This window comes from Bufo gargarizans, chromosome 1 (assembly GCF_014858855.1).
Source record: "Bufo gargarizans isolate SCDJY-AF-19 chromosome 1, ASM1485885v1, whole genome shotgun sequence".
Taxonomy (NCBI): Eukaryota; Metazoa; Chordata; class Amphibia; order Anura; family Bufonidae; genus Bufo; species Bufo gargarizans.
In genome coordinates, this window is record NC_058080.1 from 495,595,987 (window position 1) to 495,613,559 (window position 17,573).

Here is a 17,573-nt window from a genome sequence, read left to right on the forward strand (position 1 = left end):
AAAGTTGTCATTTAGGGCTCTTTCACACCTGCGTTCTTTTCTTCCGGCATAGAATTCCGTCGTCGGGGCTCTATGCCGGAAGAATACTGATCAGTTTTATCCTAATGCATTCTGAATGGAGAGAAATCCGTTCAGGATGCATCAGGATGTCTTCAGTTCAGGACCGGAACGTTTTTTGGCCGGAGAAAATACTGCAGCATGTTTCGCTTTTTGCTCCGGCCCAAAATCCTGAACACTTGCCGCAAGGCCGGATCCGGAATTAATGCCCATTGAAAGGCATTAATCCGGATCCGGCCTTAAGCTAAACGTCGTTTCGGCGCATTGCCGGATCCGACGGTTAGCTTTTTCTGAATAGTTACCATGGCTGCCGGGACGCTAAAGTCCTGGCAGCCATGGTAAAGTGTAGTGGGGAGCAGGGGAGCAGTATACTTACCATCCGTGCGGCTCCCGAGGCGCTTCAGAGTGACGTCAGGGCGCCCCACGCGCATGGATGACGTGATCGCATGGGGCACTCTGACGTCATTCTGGAGCGCTCCGGGAGCTGCACGGACTGTAAGTATACCGCTCCCCACTACTACTATGGCAACCAGGACTTTAATAGCGTCCTGGCTGCCATAGTAACACTGAAAGCATTTTGAAGACAGATCCGTCTTCAAATGCTTTCAGTTCACTTGCGTTTTTCCGGATCCGGCGTGTAATTCCGGCAAGTGGAGTACACGCCGGATCCGGACAATGCAAGTGTAAAAGAGGCCTTACAGAGATATTTCTCACACACAGTATGGGTATATGTTAAAATACACCCCAAAACACATTGCCCTACTTCTCCTGATTACGGCGATACCACATGTGTGACACTTTTTTGCAGCCTAGGTGCACAAAGGGGCCCAAATTCCAATGAGTACCTTTAGGATTTCACAGGGCATTTTTACGCATTTGGATTCCAAACTACTTCTCATGCTTTAGGGCCCCTAAAATGCCAGGGCAGTATAAAAACCCCACAAGTGACCCCATTTTGGAAAGAAGACACCCCAAGGTATTCAGTGAGGGGCATGGCGAGTTCATAGAAGTTTTTTTTTTTTTTTTGGGCACAAGTTAGCGGAAAATTATTATTTTTTTTTTTTTCCCCTTACAAAGTCTCATACTCCACTAACTTGTGACAAAAAATAAAATTTTACATGAACTCGCCATGCCCCTCACTGAATACCTTGGGGTGTCTTCTTTCCAAAATGGGGTCTTTTGTGGGGTATTTATACTGCCCTGGCATTTTAGGGGCCCTAAAGCGTGAGAAGAAGTCTGGAATCCAACTGTCTAAAAATGCCCTCCTAAAAGGTACTCATTGGAATTTGGGCCCCTTTGCGCAACTAGGCTGCAAAAAAGTGTCACACATGTGTTATCGCCGTACTCAGGAGAAGTAGGGCAATGTGTTTTGGGGTGTCTTTTCACACATACCCATCCTGTGTGTGAGAAATATCTCTTTAAATGACAACTTTTTCCATTTTTATATACAAAGTTGTCAATTTAAAGAGATATTTCTCTCACCCAGCATGGGTATATGTAAAAATACACCCCAAAACACATTGCCCTACTTCTTCTGAGTACGGCGATACGACATGTGTGACACTTTTTTGCAGCCAAGATGCGCAAAGGGGCCCAAATTCCAATGAGTACCTTTAGGATTTCACAGGGCATTTTTACGCATTTGGATTCCGTGAGGGGTATGGTGAGTTCATGTAAGATTTTATTTTTTGGCACAAGTTAGTGGAATATGAGACTTTGTAAGAAAAAACATAAAAAAAAAAACATAAAAAATAAAATAAAAATTCTGCTAACTTGTGGCAAAAAGTAGCTAACTGGCGGTGATAAGGGACCCTTAGGCCCCATTCACACGTCCGCAATTCTGTTCCGCATTTTGCGGAATGGAATTGCGGACCCATTCATTTCTATGGGGACAGACTTTGTCCCGCTCGGATCCGGAATTGTGGATCTGCACTTCCGGGTCCGCACTTCCGTTCCGCAGAAATATAGACCATGTCCTATTCTTGTCCGCAATTGCGAACAAGAGAAGGCATTTTCTATATAGTTCTGGCAATGTGCGGATCCACAAAATGTGGAAAGCAGATTGCCAGTGTCCGTGTTTTGTGGATCCGCAAAACACATACGGATGTCTGAATGGAGCCTTACAGGGGGGTGATCAATGACAGGGGGGGTGATCAATGACAGGGGGGGTGATCAGGGAGTCTATATGGGGTGATCAGGGGTTAATAAGGGGTTAATAAGTGACAGGGTGGCGTGTAGTGTAGTGTGGTGATTCGTGCTATTTACAGAGCTGCCTGTGTCCTCTGGTGGTCGATCCAAGCAAAAGGGACCACCAGAGGACCAGGTAGCAGGTATATCAGACGCTGTTAGCAAAACAGCGTCTGATATACCTTTCTGATGCGATTTTTTTAACATCTACAGTCTGCCAGCGAATGATCATCGCTGGTAGGCTGTAGTATAACTTCCGAACAGCATGCCGCTGTGAACGCGCGCCGCCTTTCGGCGTTCGTGTGACCTGAGAGAGCCGGCCCGCACTCACGCCTTTCGGCGTTAGTGTGAAGGCAAGCGGTTAATAATACTTTGCACTGTAGCCACTGGAACTTGAAAACATTTAGAAATTACCTTGTAGCCCTTTCCTGACTTGTGAGGAGCCTCAATGCGCAGCCGCAGGTCCTCACTGAGCTCCTTTGTCTTAGCCATGACTGTCCACAAACCAACTGCAGAGAGCTGCTGTTTTTCACCTACTGAGTTGATTAAAACAGCTGTTCCCAATTAATCAGGGTATTGAGGATGCTTTAGAACAGCTTGGACTATTTGGAATGGTATAGAACTTTTGATTTTCCCACAGACTGTGACAGTTTGTGAAGGGTATGAATAATTTTGGACTAGACACTTTTTGCTTAAATGTAAATAAAAGTTAAGAAATGTTTTTTTTCCCCCCACAATAATGCCTCTTGTACATCGTCTTATTATCTTTTCCCATCAAAAAATTACTTGCTGGTTGAATAAAAGTAACTTTAAGTCAAAATTTGCCAGGGGTATGAATAATTATGAGCAGCACTGTGTGTGTGTGTGTGTGTGTGTGTGTGTATATATATATATATATACACACACACACATATACACACACACACACACACACACCCTGTTCCAAATTATTATGCAAATTATATTTTTCTCATTTACCTAAATCATTGATGTAAATAACTGTCAGGATAATTCTCATGTTATGAACTATTAAGAGTACAATTCAAATTTTATTGAACAAACCACCTAATGATAACAGTATTTTTTTTTTTTTAAACAATAAAAAACTTTCAATGCACTGTTCCAAATTATTACGCACTGTAAGTTTCAAAACACTTTATAGGTTGTAAAGAACTGAAAATTGTCCTTTGTTGTGTTTGCAGCATATATTTACTGAAATCAAAAGCTATTTCAATCAAACTTTTAACAACATTTTAACGTTTTAAGCATTTTAACAGGTCACGTTACATTTTAACATAGGACCCCTTATTTGATAGCAGCTTCACAAGTCTTGCGTCCATTGAACTTGTGAGTTTTTGGACAGTTTCTGCTTGAATTTGTTTGGAAAATGTCAGAATAGCCTTCCAGAGCTGCTATTTGGATGTAAACTGCCTCCCACCCTCATAGACCTTTTGCTTGAGGATGCTCCAAAGGTTCTCAATAGGATTGAGGTCAGGGGAGGATGGAGGCCACACCATGACTTTCTCTCCTTTTATCCCCATAGCAGCCATTGATGCAGAGGTATTCTTTGCAGCATGACTACACTACCGCCTTGCTGACGTCGCAGGGTTGTTGGAACAGGGTGGCCGTTCACCAACCATCCACTACTCCATCCATCTGGACCATCCAGGGTTGCACGGCACTCATCAGTGAATAGGACTGTTTGAAAATTAGTCTTCATGTATCTTTCTGCCCAATGCAGCCGTTTCTGCTTGTGAGCATTGGTTAGTGGTGGTCGAATAGAAGGTTTATTCACAGTTGCAAGACTCTGGAGGACTCTACACCTTGATGTCCGTGGGACTCCAGAGGCACCAGCAGCTTCAAATATCTGTTTGCTGCTATGTAATGGTATTTTAGCAGCTGCTCTATTGATCCGATGCATGGATCTGGCAGAAATCTTCCTCAATGTGCCTTTATCTGCACAAACCCTTCTGTGCTCTGAATCAGCCACAAATCTCTTAATAGTGCGATGATCAAGCTTAAGTTTTCGTGAAATATGTAATGTTTTCATACCTTGTCCAAGGCATTGAACTATTTCACTCTTTTCGGCAGCAGAGAGATCCTTTTTCTTCCCCATATTGCTTGAAAATGGTGCTCTGCTTAAGGCCTCTTTCACACAACCGTTTTTTTTTTTTCCGTTTACAGGCCATTTTTGGGTTCTGTATACGGTCCATATACGGAACTATTAATTTCAATGGTTTCGCAAAAATAACGGAATGTACTCCGTATCCATTCCGTTTCCGTTCCGGTGAAAGATAGAACATGTCCTATTATTTCCCGCAAATCACATTCCGTGGCTCTATTCAAGTCAATCGGTCCGCAAATAAAACAGAACACATACGGAAATGCATCTGTATGTCTTCCGTATCCATTTCGTTTTTGCGGAACCATCTATTGAAAATGTTATGCCCAGCCCAATTTTTTCTATGTAATTACAGTATACTGTATATGGCAAGAAAAAATGGAATAGAAAAACGGAATGGAAAAACGGAACAGAAATGGAAACAAAAAAAGGAACAACGGATCCGTGAAAAATGGACCGTAAAACACTGAAAAAGCCATATGGTCGTGTGTAAGAGGCCTAATAATGTGGAACACACTTTTTTTGTAGTTGTTCCTTAAATTGGGCTCACCTGCCAATCTAATTATCGCAGGTGTCCGAGATTGTTTTCAGTGATCAAAAGAGCCCTGAGACACAATGCCATCCATGAGTTAAACTGAAAAACAAAATATTTAATCTTTGTGACACTTAACCCTTTCGCTACCAGCACCGTACATGTACCGCGCTGGTAGCACTGTGCAAGCATGACGCTCACGCACGCATGCAGCGGGTGTCATGGCCGGCAAGTCTCTGCTTTTTCAAACAGCAGAGACCTGCAGCTAATTACTGCAACCAGCAATAATGCCAATCGCGGTAATTGAATGCTTTAGATGCCGTGATCAAGTGAGATCACGGCACCTGAATGCGCAAAATCTTAGTACTGAAGCCCCGTGCGGCCAATTGGGACTTCATTACATGCGCTGAATGCTCCGAATCTCTACAAAGAAATTCAGAGCATTAATGCTGCAATTCTTATTTTGCCCACCAGATGGCAGGCCAAGATAAGAAATGAGCAAAATGCTAAGAAATTGTCATTTTTTAAATCGCTAAAAGATCAAAATGAAAAATTCAAAAGCATCATTTAAAGGATCATTTATGAGCCTTAAAATGATGATAATTTTTTTTAAAGTTAAAAAAATATAAAAAAATAAAGAAAAATATAAACGTTTAAATCACCCTCCTTGCCATATAATAAAAAAAACTAAATAACGATAAATCTAAAAATCCTGGGTAACACCGCGACCAAAAACGCCCATAGTATTAAAATATTTTCAAAAAATCCAATACGGCGAATGGCGTAACAGAAAAAAGGGTCAAAATGACCGATTTGCCATTTTTTCATTTATTCTCTTACCCCAAAAAAAATAAATAAAATGTGATCCAAAAGTCACGCACACTCTAAAATGGTACTAATAACAACTATGAATTGTCCTGCAAAAAAATGAGGCCCTAAACAGCTCAGTAGACATAAGTATAAAAAAGTTATGGGGGTCAGAATATGGTGATGTAAAAAAACAAAAAAATTCTCAAAGTTTAAATTTATTTTTACACTATTTACACATAAAAAACCTATACATTTGGGGTATAGTTGTAATCGTACTGACCCAGAGAATGAAGGGCATGGGTCAGTTCTGCCGTAAACAAAACGCAGTGAGGACAAAACACGTAAAACGGTGGTGGGATTGCGTTTTTTTCCAATTCCCCCCCCATTTGGATTTTATTCCCGGTTCCCACTACATTTTATGCCATAATTAATGGTGGCATTAGGAATTACAACTTGTCTCGCAAAAAATAAGCCCTCATACAGCTATGTAACTGGAAATATAAAAAAGTTATGGCTCACAGAAAATGGGGAAGATAAATGAAAAAGCAAAAACGAAAAAAAAAACTCCGGTATTCATAGAATTTGCATAATAATTTCAGTGTTTATTCACACATGATGCCAAAAACAAAACGTTGCTTTTGCAGTGTTGGTGTTACTTCACATCCAATGGCAACTTAATAAAACAAAAGTGACCTTGGTGGCAGTTCTGCCTCAGAAAGTTCATATACAGGCTTTAGGCGGCCTGTTTCCCTGACACATGGGTTTCCGCTCTCCAGTCCAGCACAGGCCTCAGATCCCTGAGCTCCACTGTCAGACAGGGGTAATCCTCCCTACCTGGCAGTGCTGGCAGTTTTTTATGCCTGCCAAAACCCAGCCTGGAACGTGAGGAGTAGTCACCCACCCAGCACTTTGGTGTCAAACAGCAACTGCTACTGCCACATAAAAAACGGCTCTTACGCCACCGAGGCCAGGAACCTCGGTGACACGTACCTATTATCCACAATGATTCCCTGTACCTTCTTACATACCTCCCCCTTTGTTCAACCCTGAGGGGGTGAACACATGCCATACAGTATACTCGGGACAGGGCATCCACTTTTCCCTGCAACCGGCCTGCCCTGTGTTCTACGGAGAACTTAAAGTTTTGTAAGGACAGGAACCACCTGGTGACTCGGGCATTTCTCTCTTTGGCCTGGCTCATCCACTTGAGAGGGGGTGGTCAGTCACCAGGGGGAATGTTCCTCCCAACAAATAATAGCAGATAGACTCGAGTGCCCACTTGATAGCCAGGCACTCTCTCTCCACTATATTATACCAGGTCTTAGCTGGGGTGAGCTTGCGGCTGAGGAAGACAATGGGATGCTCCTCCCTGTTGACTTCCTGAGACAGTACAGCACGAGGCCTACTTCGGAGGCATCGGTCTGTACTATAAACTCCCTTTTGAAGTCGAGCGTCGCCAAAACCGGGGACCTGCACAGGGCCGACTTCAAAGCGGAGAAAGCCTCTTCCGCCCGATCATCCCAGCAAACCATCACTGACTTGTGTCCCTTCAAGAGCCCTGTCAATGGCGCAGCCACCGTAGCAAAGTGGGAGACAAACCTCATGTAATAGCCCACCATTCCCAGAAATGACTTTACTTGCCTAGTGGTCGGGGCCAATTTCGTATTGCCTCCATTTTGTTCACTTGGGGTTTGATCACTCCGCGCCCAATGACATACCCCAAGTACTTAGTCTGCTCTAACCCTTTAGCACATTTTTTTGGGGTTAGCGGTTAGCCCTGCCTTCCGAAGGGAATTCACTACAGCCTGCACTTTGGGTAGGCGACTTTCCCAGTCGGTACTGTGGATGATCATATCGTCCAGGTAAGCCAAAGCGTACCGACGATGTGGATACAGCACAATGTCCATAAGCCATTGAAAAGTGGCGGGGGCACCATGCAGACCAAAGGGTAGCACCTTGTACTGATACAGCCCTTCAGGTGTGATGAAGGCAGTTTTCTCTTTGGCAGTCTCCGTTAAGGGTACCTGCCAGTACCCTTTCGTGAGGTCCAAAACAAAAAATACCTCCTAACCTCTCGATAAGCTCATCCACCCGGGGCATGGGATATGCATCAAATTAGGAAATCCCGTTAAGTTTACAAAAATCGTTACAGAACAGTAACATCCCGTCTTGCTTGGGAATTAAGACTATAGGACTGGCCCACTCACTTCTAGACTCCTGAATGACATCTAGTTGCAGCATTAACTGCACTTTCTCCGAGATGGCTTGTCGCCGAGCCCGGTACCCGATATGTTTTTAACCGGACTTTGGCCTGAGGTTCCGTGACAATGTCATGCTGGATTGTGGAAGTGCGTCCAGGGAGGTCCGAGAACACATCCGTGTTACCACTAACAAACTCCCTGTCCTCCTGAGCCTGTTTAGAGGAGAGGCTGTTGGCAACTTTTACAGTGGCAACCGCTTCCCTTGCACCAGACAAAGGGGCCGGAACCTCTTGCCCTGGTAGATCTGTTCCGGCTTTCGCCGCCCTGGCTGCTATACCGTGTAGTTCACCTCTACAACTTTCTCGAGTACCTCGTATGGCCCCTGCCACCTAGCCAGGATCTTACTGTCCATGGTCGGTACCAGAACCAAAACCCGATCATGCAGGTTAAAGATCCGGACCCGAGCCTGCAGATTATAGACCCGACTCTGGGCTCGTTGAGCTGCCTACATATGCTCTCTCACAAGAGGCAACACTGTCTCTATCCGTTCTTGCATCTGGGTAACGTACTCAATAACACTTTTATACGGAGTGGGCTGTTGTTCCCATGCCTCTTTGGCTACATCCAAGAGACCGCAAGGGTGTCTGCCATATAGTAGTTCGAATGGCGAGAACCCAGTAGAGGCCTGGGGCACCTCTCGCACTGTGAACATGAGATAGGGTAGAAGAAGGTCCCAGTCCTTCCCATCTTTAGCCACCACCCATTTCAACATATTTTTTAATGTTTGGTTAAACCTTTCTACTAAACCGTCTGTTTGTGGATGGTAAACAGACATCCGTAGCTGTTTTATGTGAAGCAACTTACAGAGTTTCCTCATCACCTTGGACATAAAAGGGGTTCTCTGGTCAGTCAGAACCTCTTTAGGTAGCCCCACTCGGGAGAACATTTCCATTAGCTCCTTAGCTATCAGTTTAGCCAATGTATGTCGCAGTGGCACCACCTCCGGGTACCGAGTGGCATAGTCTACGACAACCAAGATGTGTTGGTGTCCTCTAGCTGACTTCGGTATGGGCCTATGAGGTCCATAGCGATATGCTCAAATGGTACCTCGATGATCGGGAGAGGTACCAAGGGACTACGGAAAAGGTGCTGGGGGCTAGTTGCCTGGCAGGTCGGGCAAGACTTTCAGAATTTGTCCACCTCCCTAAACGCATTGGGCCAGTAAAACTGTTTTAGAATCCGGTCCTGTGTTTTCTGCATTCCCAGATGACCCCCGAGAACATGTTGGTGGGCTAACTCTAACACAGGTTTGCGATAAGCCTGGGGCACCGCCAACTGTTCAATGGGTTCACCCCGCAGCTGGTTTACCAGATACAACATATCCTGCTGAACCACAAAACGGGGGAACACCGACTCTGCCCCAGCTTGTTGTGGTTCACCATCTACTATTAATACATTTTCCCAGGCTCGGGATAGGGTGGGGTCCTGGTGTTGTGCAGTACCAAAATTATCCCCGGAGACATTGAGGTCTGCCAGCTCAGGCTCTGGTGGCAAGTCCTCCATGTCTCCCGCCATTACACTCAGTGGGGTTGTCTCCCCCTCTTCCACCGAAGTGGTGGTCACCCCTACCACTGGGCCTTGGGCCTCGGGTTCCCAGGGTTCTGGCCTCCCCCGGAGCAAGGCCACTCTGCTGGGGTTACCCCTGTCTCATGGGTATCAGTCACTTTCATAGCAGGCCACAGTTGCGGTAAACCCGGGAAGTCTCTCCAGATTATAAGTTCGTAGTGTAAGTTTGTGGCAACTGGCACTTTGTGAGTCCACCTGCCGTCCCCTGCGGTTAGAGACATCAGGGCGGTGGAATAGTTTTTTTTAAGTCCGCATGAATGACCCTGACTTTCCGGCCAGTATACTCAGCCATATCAAGGGGAGCCCTTACTAGGGACACCAGACTCCCTGAGTCCAGCAGGGCCTCCGCTGGAGTGTCTCCCACTTCCACCTGGGGGTGGCAAAGCCCTCCAGAACATATCAGCCAATCGTCTATCCAGCATAGCCATGGGACTCAGGCTGTAGCCACTATTGCAAAAGGTGGAGTAAGTCATAATATTGGGGTCTTGCGGGCTCTGCCGGCTTAAACCCCCACTGATGTACCCGCTGGGCCCGGACCAACACATTCACCCCCAGTCTTGCCAAAATCTCACCCTTCACTTTTTGGTAGTTGGCCGCTTGATCGTCCGGCAAGTTGAAATACACCCGCTGGGAATCGGATGCCAGGAACGGAGCGACGACCTCAGCCCACTGGTCTCGGAGTAGCTTCTTCCTTGTGGCCACTTTCTCGTACATCGCCAGGTAGGTTTCAATGTCGTCTGCGGGTGTCATCTTAGGAATCGCCGCACGGATTGCCTTCTGGGCATCGTAGACGCTCAGGGTTGCTTCTTCTGTCTGCAAAGCCATCACGTGTTGTAGCAGCAACTGGTTGGTCTCTTGCTGCTGCTTGTAAGCCTCCCGTTGTTGCAGGTTTGTGTCTCGCTGCTGCAGATTAGCCACCATGAGGGCCTTCACAACAGCCTCCATTTTGTCATGGGACACGGGTTGTAATACCGCTGGTTTGATGTATAATATACCACTGTGCGCAAAAATGAAAACCAAAAAATATTTCGGCATTCACGCCAGCCTCACTGCTCATGCCCCCATCCTCCACCAATTGTGGGGATTCGCTCTGGTAGTAGGATAAGCGGGTGCAGTACAGAGCCAAAATACAAGTTCGTAATTCAAACTTCAGTGTTTATTAACACATGATGCCAAAAACAAAACGTCACTTTTGCAGTGTTGGTGTTACTTCACACCCAATGGCAAGTTAATAAAACAAAAGTCACCTTGGTTCAAATACAGGCTTTAGGCAGCCTGTTCCCCTGACACACGGGTCTCCGCTCTCCAGCCCAGCACAGGCCTCAGATCCCAGCACACAGACCTCCTAAGCTCCACTTTCAGACGGAGGTAATTCTCCCCACCTATCAGTACTGGCTGTTTTTTATGCCTGGCAAAACCCGGCCTGGAACGTCGGAAGTAGTCACCCACCCAGCACTTTGATTACTCCCAGTAAGAGCTGTCCCGGATCAGCTATTACAGCCATGCTAAGTACCAAGGTTTCAAACGGCAACTGCTGCTAACACATAAAAACGTAAAAAACGGCTCTTACTCAACCAAGGCCAGCAACCTTGGTGACACGTACCTATCATCCACGATGATTCCTTGTATCTTCGTACAATATATATATATTTGAAAATATCCCAGAAAATCGTGAAACAAATACAACTGTGAACTTTATGTTTTGCAGCTTTGTACAGAAAAGGCCCTGTTCCCAGTGTTACAGACCTGAGATTCAACCCTGATTTGATACTTAAAGGCTATGTACTATGTTGGGGACACTTTTTTTTATTATTGCATTGTACTCATTTTGAGCTAAAAAATTTTTTTTAAATTGGTCTTTATTAAAAATATAGCTTCCTTTTTTCTGTACAGAGCTGACATGCTCTAGTAGCACCCTTTGGATTTTCTGTCTTTGTCTTCAGACCAGGAGCAGACAGACTCCTTATGTTTGCTCTCTGACATTATAAACAATCATTATAGCTTGGTTCTAATGTTACTGATAAGAATGTGGCTTAAATAAGTGTTTATGACCTCTTAGTAATTTAGAGTTAAGGAACAAAGTGAAAGTGATAGTACCAGTCACACAGCTAGAAAAACAGTTAACCCTTTTGTGACAGAACAGCTCAATATTTTTTAATAAAGGCCAATTGAGAAAATGATTTTTAGCCAAAAATGATGAAAATGCAATCATAAAAAAATTGCCTCCGAAGGTGTGCATAGCCTTTAAATTAGGGACATGAACTGTTCTCTGTAATATGGTTCTCTAGTCATAACCCATCCCCCTGCCCATGCCTATATCACAGGCACAATTAATTCTGGGTTGGGAGGTGTCACAGTAATAGCAATACACTTGACACTGGGTGCTCTTGCTCACGTCCTGTGATGTCCTAGATGGAGAAGAGAGGACAACCTTGCATTCTAAATCTAAATTTTGAGACCTGCTGTCTACCGACAGTGGCAGAAAGTTTATCAGTAGATAACTTACCGATAGGACATGCTGTGACCAGACATTGGGGAACCTGAAAATACATTCAAATTGCAGTTACTCCATTTTTTTTCAATTTTACATAATTGTTAATAGAATATATATGGTTCAGTTTCTGTAATTTGTGTATTTATTTAAATCCAGCGATAGATTCACTAAGTGAGTCACAACCAAACCTGGGTTTGGCAACCTGCGGTACTCCAGCTGTTGTGAAACCAATTCCCAGCATGCTCCATCTATTTCTATGAGAGTTCTGAGAAGAGCAGAGCAAGTATGCATGCTGGTAGTTGTAGTTTCACAACAGATGGAGTGCCGCAGATTGCCCACCCTGGACCTGTATGAGTGACAGAGAGATAACTGTCAATCAGTGAGTGGGACCGTCCACTGAACAGTGGACAAAGGTGTGTCTGTCAGGGGTGTAACTAGGAAAGGCTGAGTCCCATAGCAAACTTTAAAATAGGGCCCCCCTCCATTGAGCATAAACAATAGACACCAAAATGCACACTATTGTGAGTATGAGGCCTAACTCTGTAGCACTGTCTGACCTGACAGTTCCAGGCAGTTCAGGAAGAAGAGGACTGTGGAGGATGTGCTGCATACCCTGAAAATAATGCTGCACATCCTCCACTCTTTTTATTGATTGTGTGCGCTGTAGCAGTAGCTATGGCTGCTATAGTGGCAGTCATGCCCCGGTGTCTGTGTTGCAAAGGATGTCTATGGAAGGCTGCGATTACTAGCTTAGTCCACATGTAAAGGTATGGAATTCTTGTTTTCAATACCCCTTCCCTTTATTCACATCCTCTCCCATCCCTTGGTTGAACTTGGTGGACATGGTGTAACCATCTTCAGCAACCAATCATACCTATACCCTAACTGAGTATAGTTATACCTCAGTTGGGATTCTACTTTAAAGATACCATTCCCATAAAGTCTAAAGCCTGTATTATACTGGCAGATTTTCTGCCAGATGATCGCTAACGAGCGCTCATAGTAACACTCTTTAGTGATCATTTGGCAGTGTAATACTACTGCTGATTACCCAATGCTCGTTTAAAGGGAAATTGTGTTCTTTTAGAATGCTTAAAGATCACGATTTGCCAGCGGCATATTGTGCTGTCTAATCGCCATCTGCTGCCAGCAAATAACTAGACAGCATAAGGGACGACTGATGGCATAACGATCGCTCCTCCTTATGCTGTGGAGGAGATCGCTGCATGTAATAGCAGCAGTCTGCTCTGCTAGCGAGCAAGTGGTTACCAGGAAGGGACGCTTCCCTCCCGACAGTCGCCTGCAGAATCAGGCTGTGTAATACAGCCTTAATAGTCAGAAGATGGCATTTTCTGCTAAAATATGATGACTCTGTTTAAAGAGGACCTATCACCACAAAATTCAGTGCAATCTGCAGGCAGCATGTTATAGAGCAGGAGGAGCTGAGCAGATTGATATATTGTTTTGTGGAAAAAGATTCAGAAAAATGTCTATTTTATACATTTAAATCTCCACTATTTCTGATTTCAGTGTTCACGGTGAAGGTGCTATCAGTGACTGACAGCTATCTATGTATACACACATACAGGAAAGACTATCAATTACTGATAACACCTCCTCTATGTACAGCAGGCATCCGCGGCCCTCCAGCTGTTGTAAAACTACAACTCCCACAATGCCCTGCTGTAGGCTGATACCTGTAGGCTGTTCGGAGTTGTAGTTTTGCAACAGCTGGAGGGCTGCAGTTTGAGGATGCCTGATGTACAGCTATCAGTGACTGACAGCATACATACTTACATAGAGAATGCTATCAATCACACCTCCTCTATGTACAGCTATCAGTGACTGACAGCTGTCTCTGTATACACACTTACACACAGAATGCTATCAATCACTGATAACACCTATCCTGTGTACATATATCAGTGACTGACAGCTGTCTCTGTATACACACTTACACACAGAATGCTATCAATCACTGATAACACCTATCCTGTGTACATATATCAGTGACTGACAGCTATCTATGTATACACACACACAGAATACTATCAATCACTGATAACACCTCTCCGTGTAGATCTACTAGTGACTGACAGCTATCTATGTATACACACACACAGAATACTATCAATCACTGATAACACCTCTCCGTGTAGATCTACCAGTGACTGACAGCTATCTATGTATACACACACACACACACACACACACACACACACACACAGGAAAGACTATCAATCACTGTTAACACCTCCTCTGTGTACAACTGTGCTAACAAAGTTCTCAGCCCTCCAGCACAGTTTGTATTAAATATCTGTGATGTTCTTACCCTGGCTGGAACTTAATGAGGTGGCTCTGTCTTGAGCTCTACTGGTTGATGCTGATTGCTTAAAATAATAAATTACATTTGTTTAATTTAAATACAATAAATACTCAACTACAATATTTATTGAAAACAAATACTAATACAAGGCAAATACACACAGTGAAGGACTCAAGTGTGAGAATAATGTAGAAAGACAGATGCATGATATTCTCTTTTTTTTTTTTGCCAGAATGCTTTGTCTTAGGCGGTGTTCTGAAATGCTTATACTTTTGACGTGTGCTCAAATATATGAGAACAAATAATACATTGCAGTTAGTTAGGGACCATGCCTGTATGGATGTGACTCTGGGTAGTACATGGGGGATCAGTGGGGGTTCCAGTGGTTAGACCCCCACCAGTTAGTAACTTGAAAACTTGGCACAATGCCTTTAAATAAGATTTAGGAGGTATGTGTTTTAATAAGAAACTACACAAAGGAACAAGGGAGCACAATCTGAAATTAGTTGGGGAAATTAGAGACGATGTCAGAAAATTGTATTTTACTGAAAGAACTCTACAGGTCCTTCTAAAAAAATTAGCATATTGTGATAAAGTTCATTATTTTCTGTAATGTACTGATAAACATTAGACTTTCATATATTTTAGATTCATTACACACAACTGAAGTAGTTCAAGCCTTTTATTGTTTTAATATTGATGAGTTTGGCATACAGCTCATGAAAACCCAAAATTCCTATCTAAAAAAATTAGCATATCATGAAAAGGTTCTCTAAACGAGCTATTAACCTAATCATCTGAATCAACTAATTAACTCTAAACACCTGCAAAAGATTCCTGAGGCTTTTAAAAACTCCCAGCCTGGTTCATTACTCAAAACCGCAATCATGGGTAAGACTGCCGACCTGACTGCTGTCCAGAAGGCCATCATTGACACCCTCAAGCAAGAGGGTAAGACACAAAGAAATTTCTGAACGAATAGGCTGTTCCCAGAGTGCTGTATCAAGGCACCTCAATGGGAAGTCTGTGGGAAGGAAAAAGTGTGGCAGAAAACGCTGCAGAACGAGAAGAGGTGACCGGACCCTGAGGAAGATTGTGGAGAAGGACCGATTCCAGACCTTGGGGGACCTGCGGAAGCAGTGGACTGAGTCTGGAGTAGAAACATCCAGAGCCACCGGGTACAGGCGTGTGCAGGAAATGGGCTACAGGTGCCGCATTCCCCAGGTCAAGCCACTTTTGAACCAGAAACAGCGGCAGAAGCGCCTGACCTGGGCTACTGAGAAGCAGCACTGGATTGTTGCTCAGTGGTGAAAGCAAATTTTGCATGTCATTCGGAAATCAAGGTGCCAGAGTCTGGAGGAAGACTGGGGAGAGGGAAATGCCAAAATGCCTGAAGTCCAGTGTGAAGTACCCACAGTCAGTGATGGTCTGGGGTGCCATGTCAGCTGCTGGTGTTGGTCCACTGTGTTTTATTAAGGGCAGGGTCAATGCAGCTGGCTATCAGGAGATTTTGGAGCACTTCATGCTTCCATCTGCCGAAAAGCTTTATGGAGATGAAGATTTCATTTTTCAGCACGACCTGGCACCTGCTCACAGTGCCAAAACCACTGGTAAACGGTTTACTGACCATGGTATTACTGTGCTCAATTGGCCTGCCAACTCTCCTGACCTGAACCCCATAGAGAATCTGTGGGATATTGGGAAGAGAAAGTTGAGAGACCCAAGACCCAACACTCTGGATGAGCTTAAGGCCGCTATCGAAGCATCCTGGGCCTCCATAACACCTCAGCAGTGCCACAGGCTGATTGCCTCCATGCCACGCCGCATTGAAGCAGTTATTTCTGCAAAAGGATTCCCAACCAAGTATTGAGTGCATAACTGAACATAATTATTTGAAGGTTTACTTTTTTTGTATTAAAAACACTTTTCTTTTATTGGTCGGATGAAATATGCAATTTTTTGAGATAGGAATTAGGGGTTTTCATGAGCTGTATGCCAAAATCATCAATATTAAAACAATAAAAGGCTTGAACTACTTCAGTTGTGTGTAATGAATCTAAAATATATGAAAGTCTAATGTTTATCAGTACATTACAAAAAATAATGAACTTTATCACAATATGCTAATTTTTTTAGAGATGTGAGTAAAAATCAAGGTGAATTTAAACATGTCTAGGAAATACATATAGCTATTCCAAGATTAAATAAACAGGAAATAATACAAGGACAGACTGAAAGGATAACTGTCACACTTAGACCCTAATTTTAATTTTCATATATGTAGTTACTAATAACATGATATTCCAGAATAGAAACATAGAATGTGCCGGCAGATAAGAACCATTTGGCCCATCTAGTCTGCCCAATATACTAAGTACTATGGATAGCCCCTGGCCCTATCTTATATGAAGGATGGCCTTATGCCTATCCCATGCATGCTTAAACTCCTCCACTGTATTTACAGCTACCACTTCTGCAGGAAAGCTATTCCATGCATCCACTACTCTCTCAGTAAATTAATACTTCCTGATATTACTATTAAACCTTTGCCCCGCTAATTTAAAACTATGTCCTCTTGTAGCAGTTTTTCTTCTTTTAAATATTCTCTCCTCTTTTACCTTGTTGATTCCCTTTATGTATTTAAAAGTTTCTATCATATCCCCTCTGTCTCGTCTTTCTTCCAAGCTATACATGTTAAGGTCCTTTAATCTTTCCTGGTAAGTTTTATCCTGCAATCCATGTACCAGTTTAGTAGCTCTTCTCTGAACTCTCTCCAAAGTATCAATATCCTTCTGGAGATACTCCAGTACTGAGCACAATACTCCAAATGAGGTCTCACTAGTGCTCTGTAGAGCGGCATGAGCACCTCCCTCTTTCTACTGGTAATTCCTCTCCCTATACACCCAAGCATTCTGCTAGCATTTCCTGCTGCTCTATGACATTGTCTGCCTACCTTTAAGTCTTCTGAAATAATGACCCCTAAATCCCTTTCCTCAGATACTGAGGTTAGGACTGTATCACTGATTTTATATTCTGCTCTTGGGTTTTTACGCCCCAGGTGCATTATCTTGCACTTATCAACATTAAATTTTAGTTGCCAGATTTTTGACCATTCCTCTAGTTTTCCTAAATCTTTTTCCATTTGGTGTATCCCTCCAGGAACATCAACCCTTTTACAAATCTTTGTGTCATCAGCAAAAAGACACACCTTACGATCG

The 17,573-nt window shown here is 43.8% G+C and overlaps 1 protein-coding gene across 1 annotated transcript in view; it reads right to left on the reverse strand.

Moving 5' to 3' along the window:
* Positions 1 to 17,573, reverse strand: part of RNF212B (ring finger protein 212B) — a 119,184-nt gene that overhangs the window by 21,379 nt on the left and 80,232 nt on the right. Inside the window, exons 9-10 of the mRNA XM_044280538.1 lie at positions 14,362 to 14,419; positions 12,042 to 12,075 (exon numbers count right to left, since the gene is read on the reverse strand). Coding sequence (XP_044136473.1) covers positions 12,042 to 12,075; positions 14,362 to 14,419 — 92 coding nt within the window. The remainder of the gene's footprint in view (positions 1 to 12,041; positions 12,076 to 14,361; positions 14,420 to 17,573) is intronic.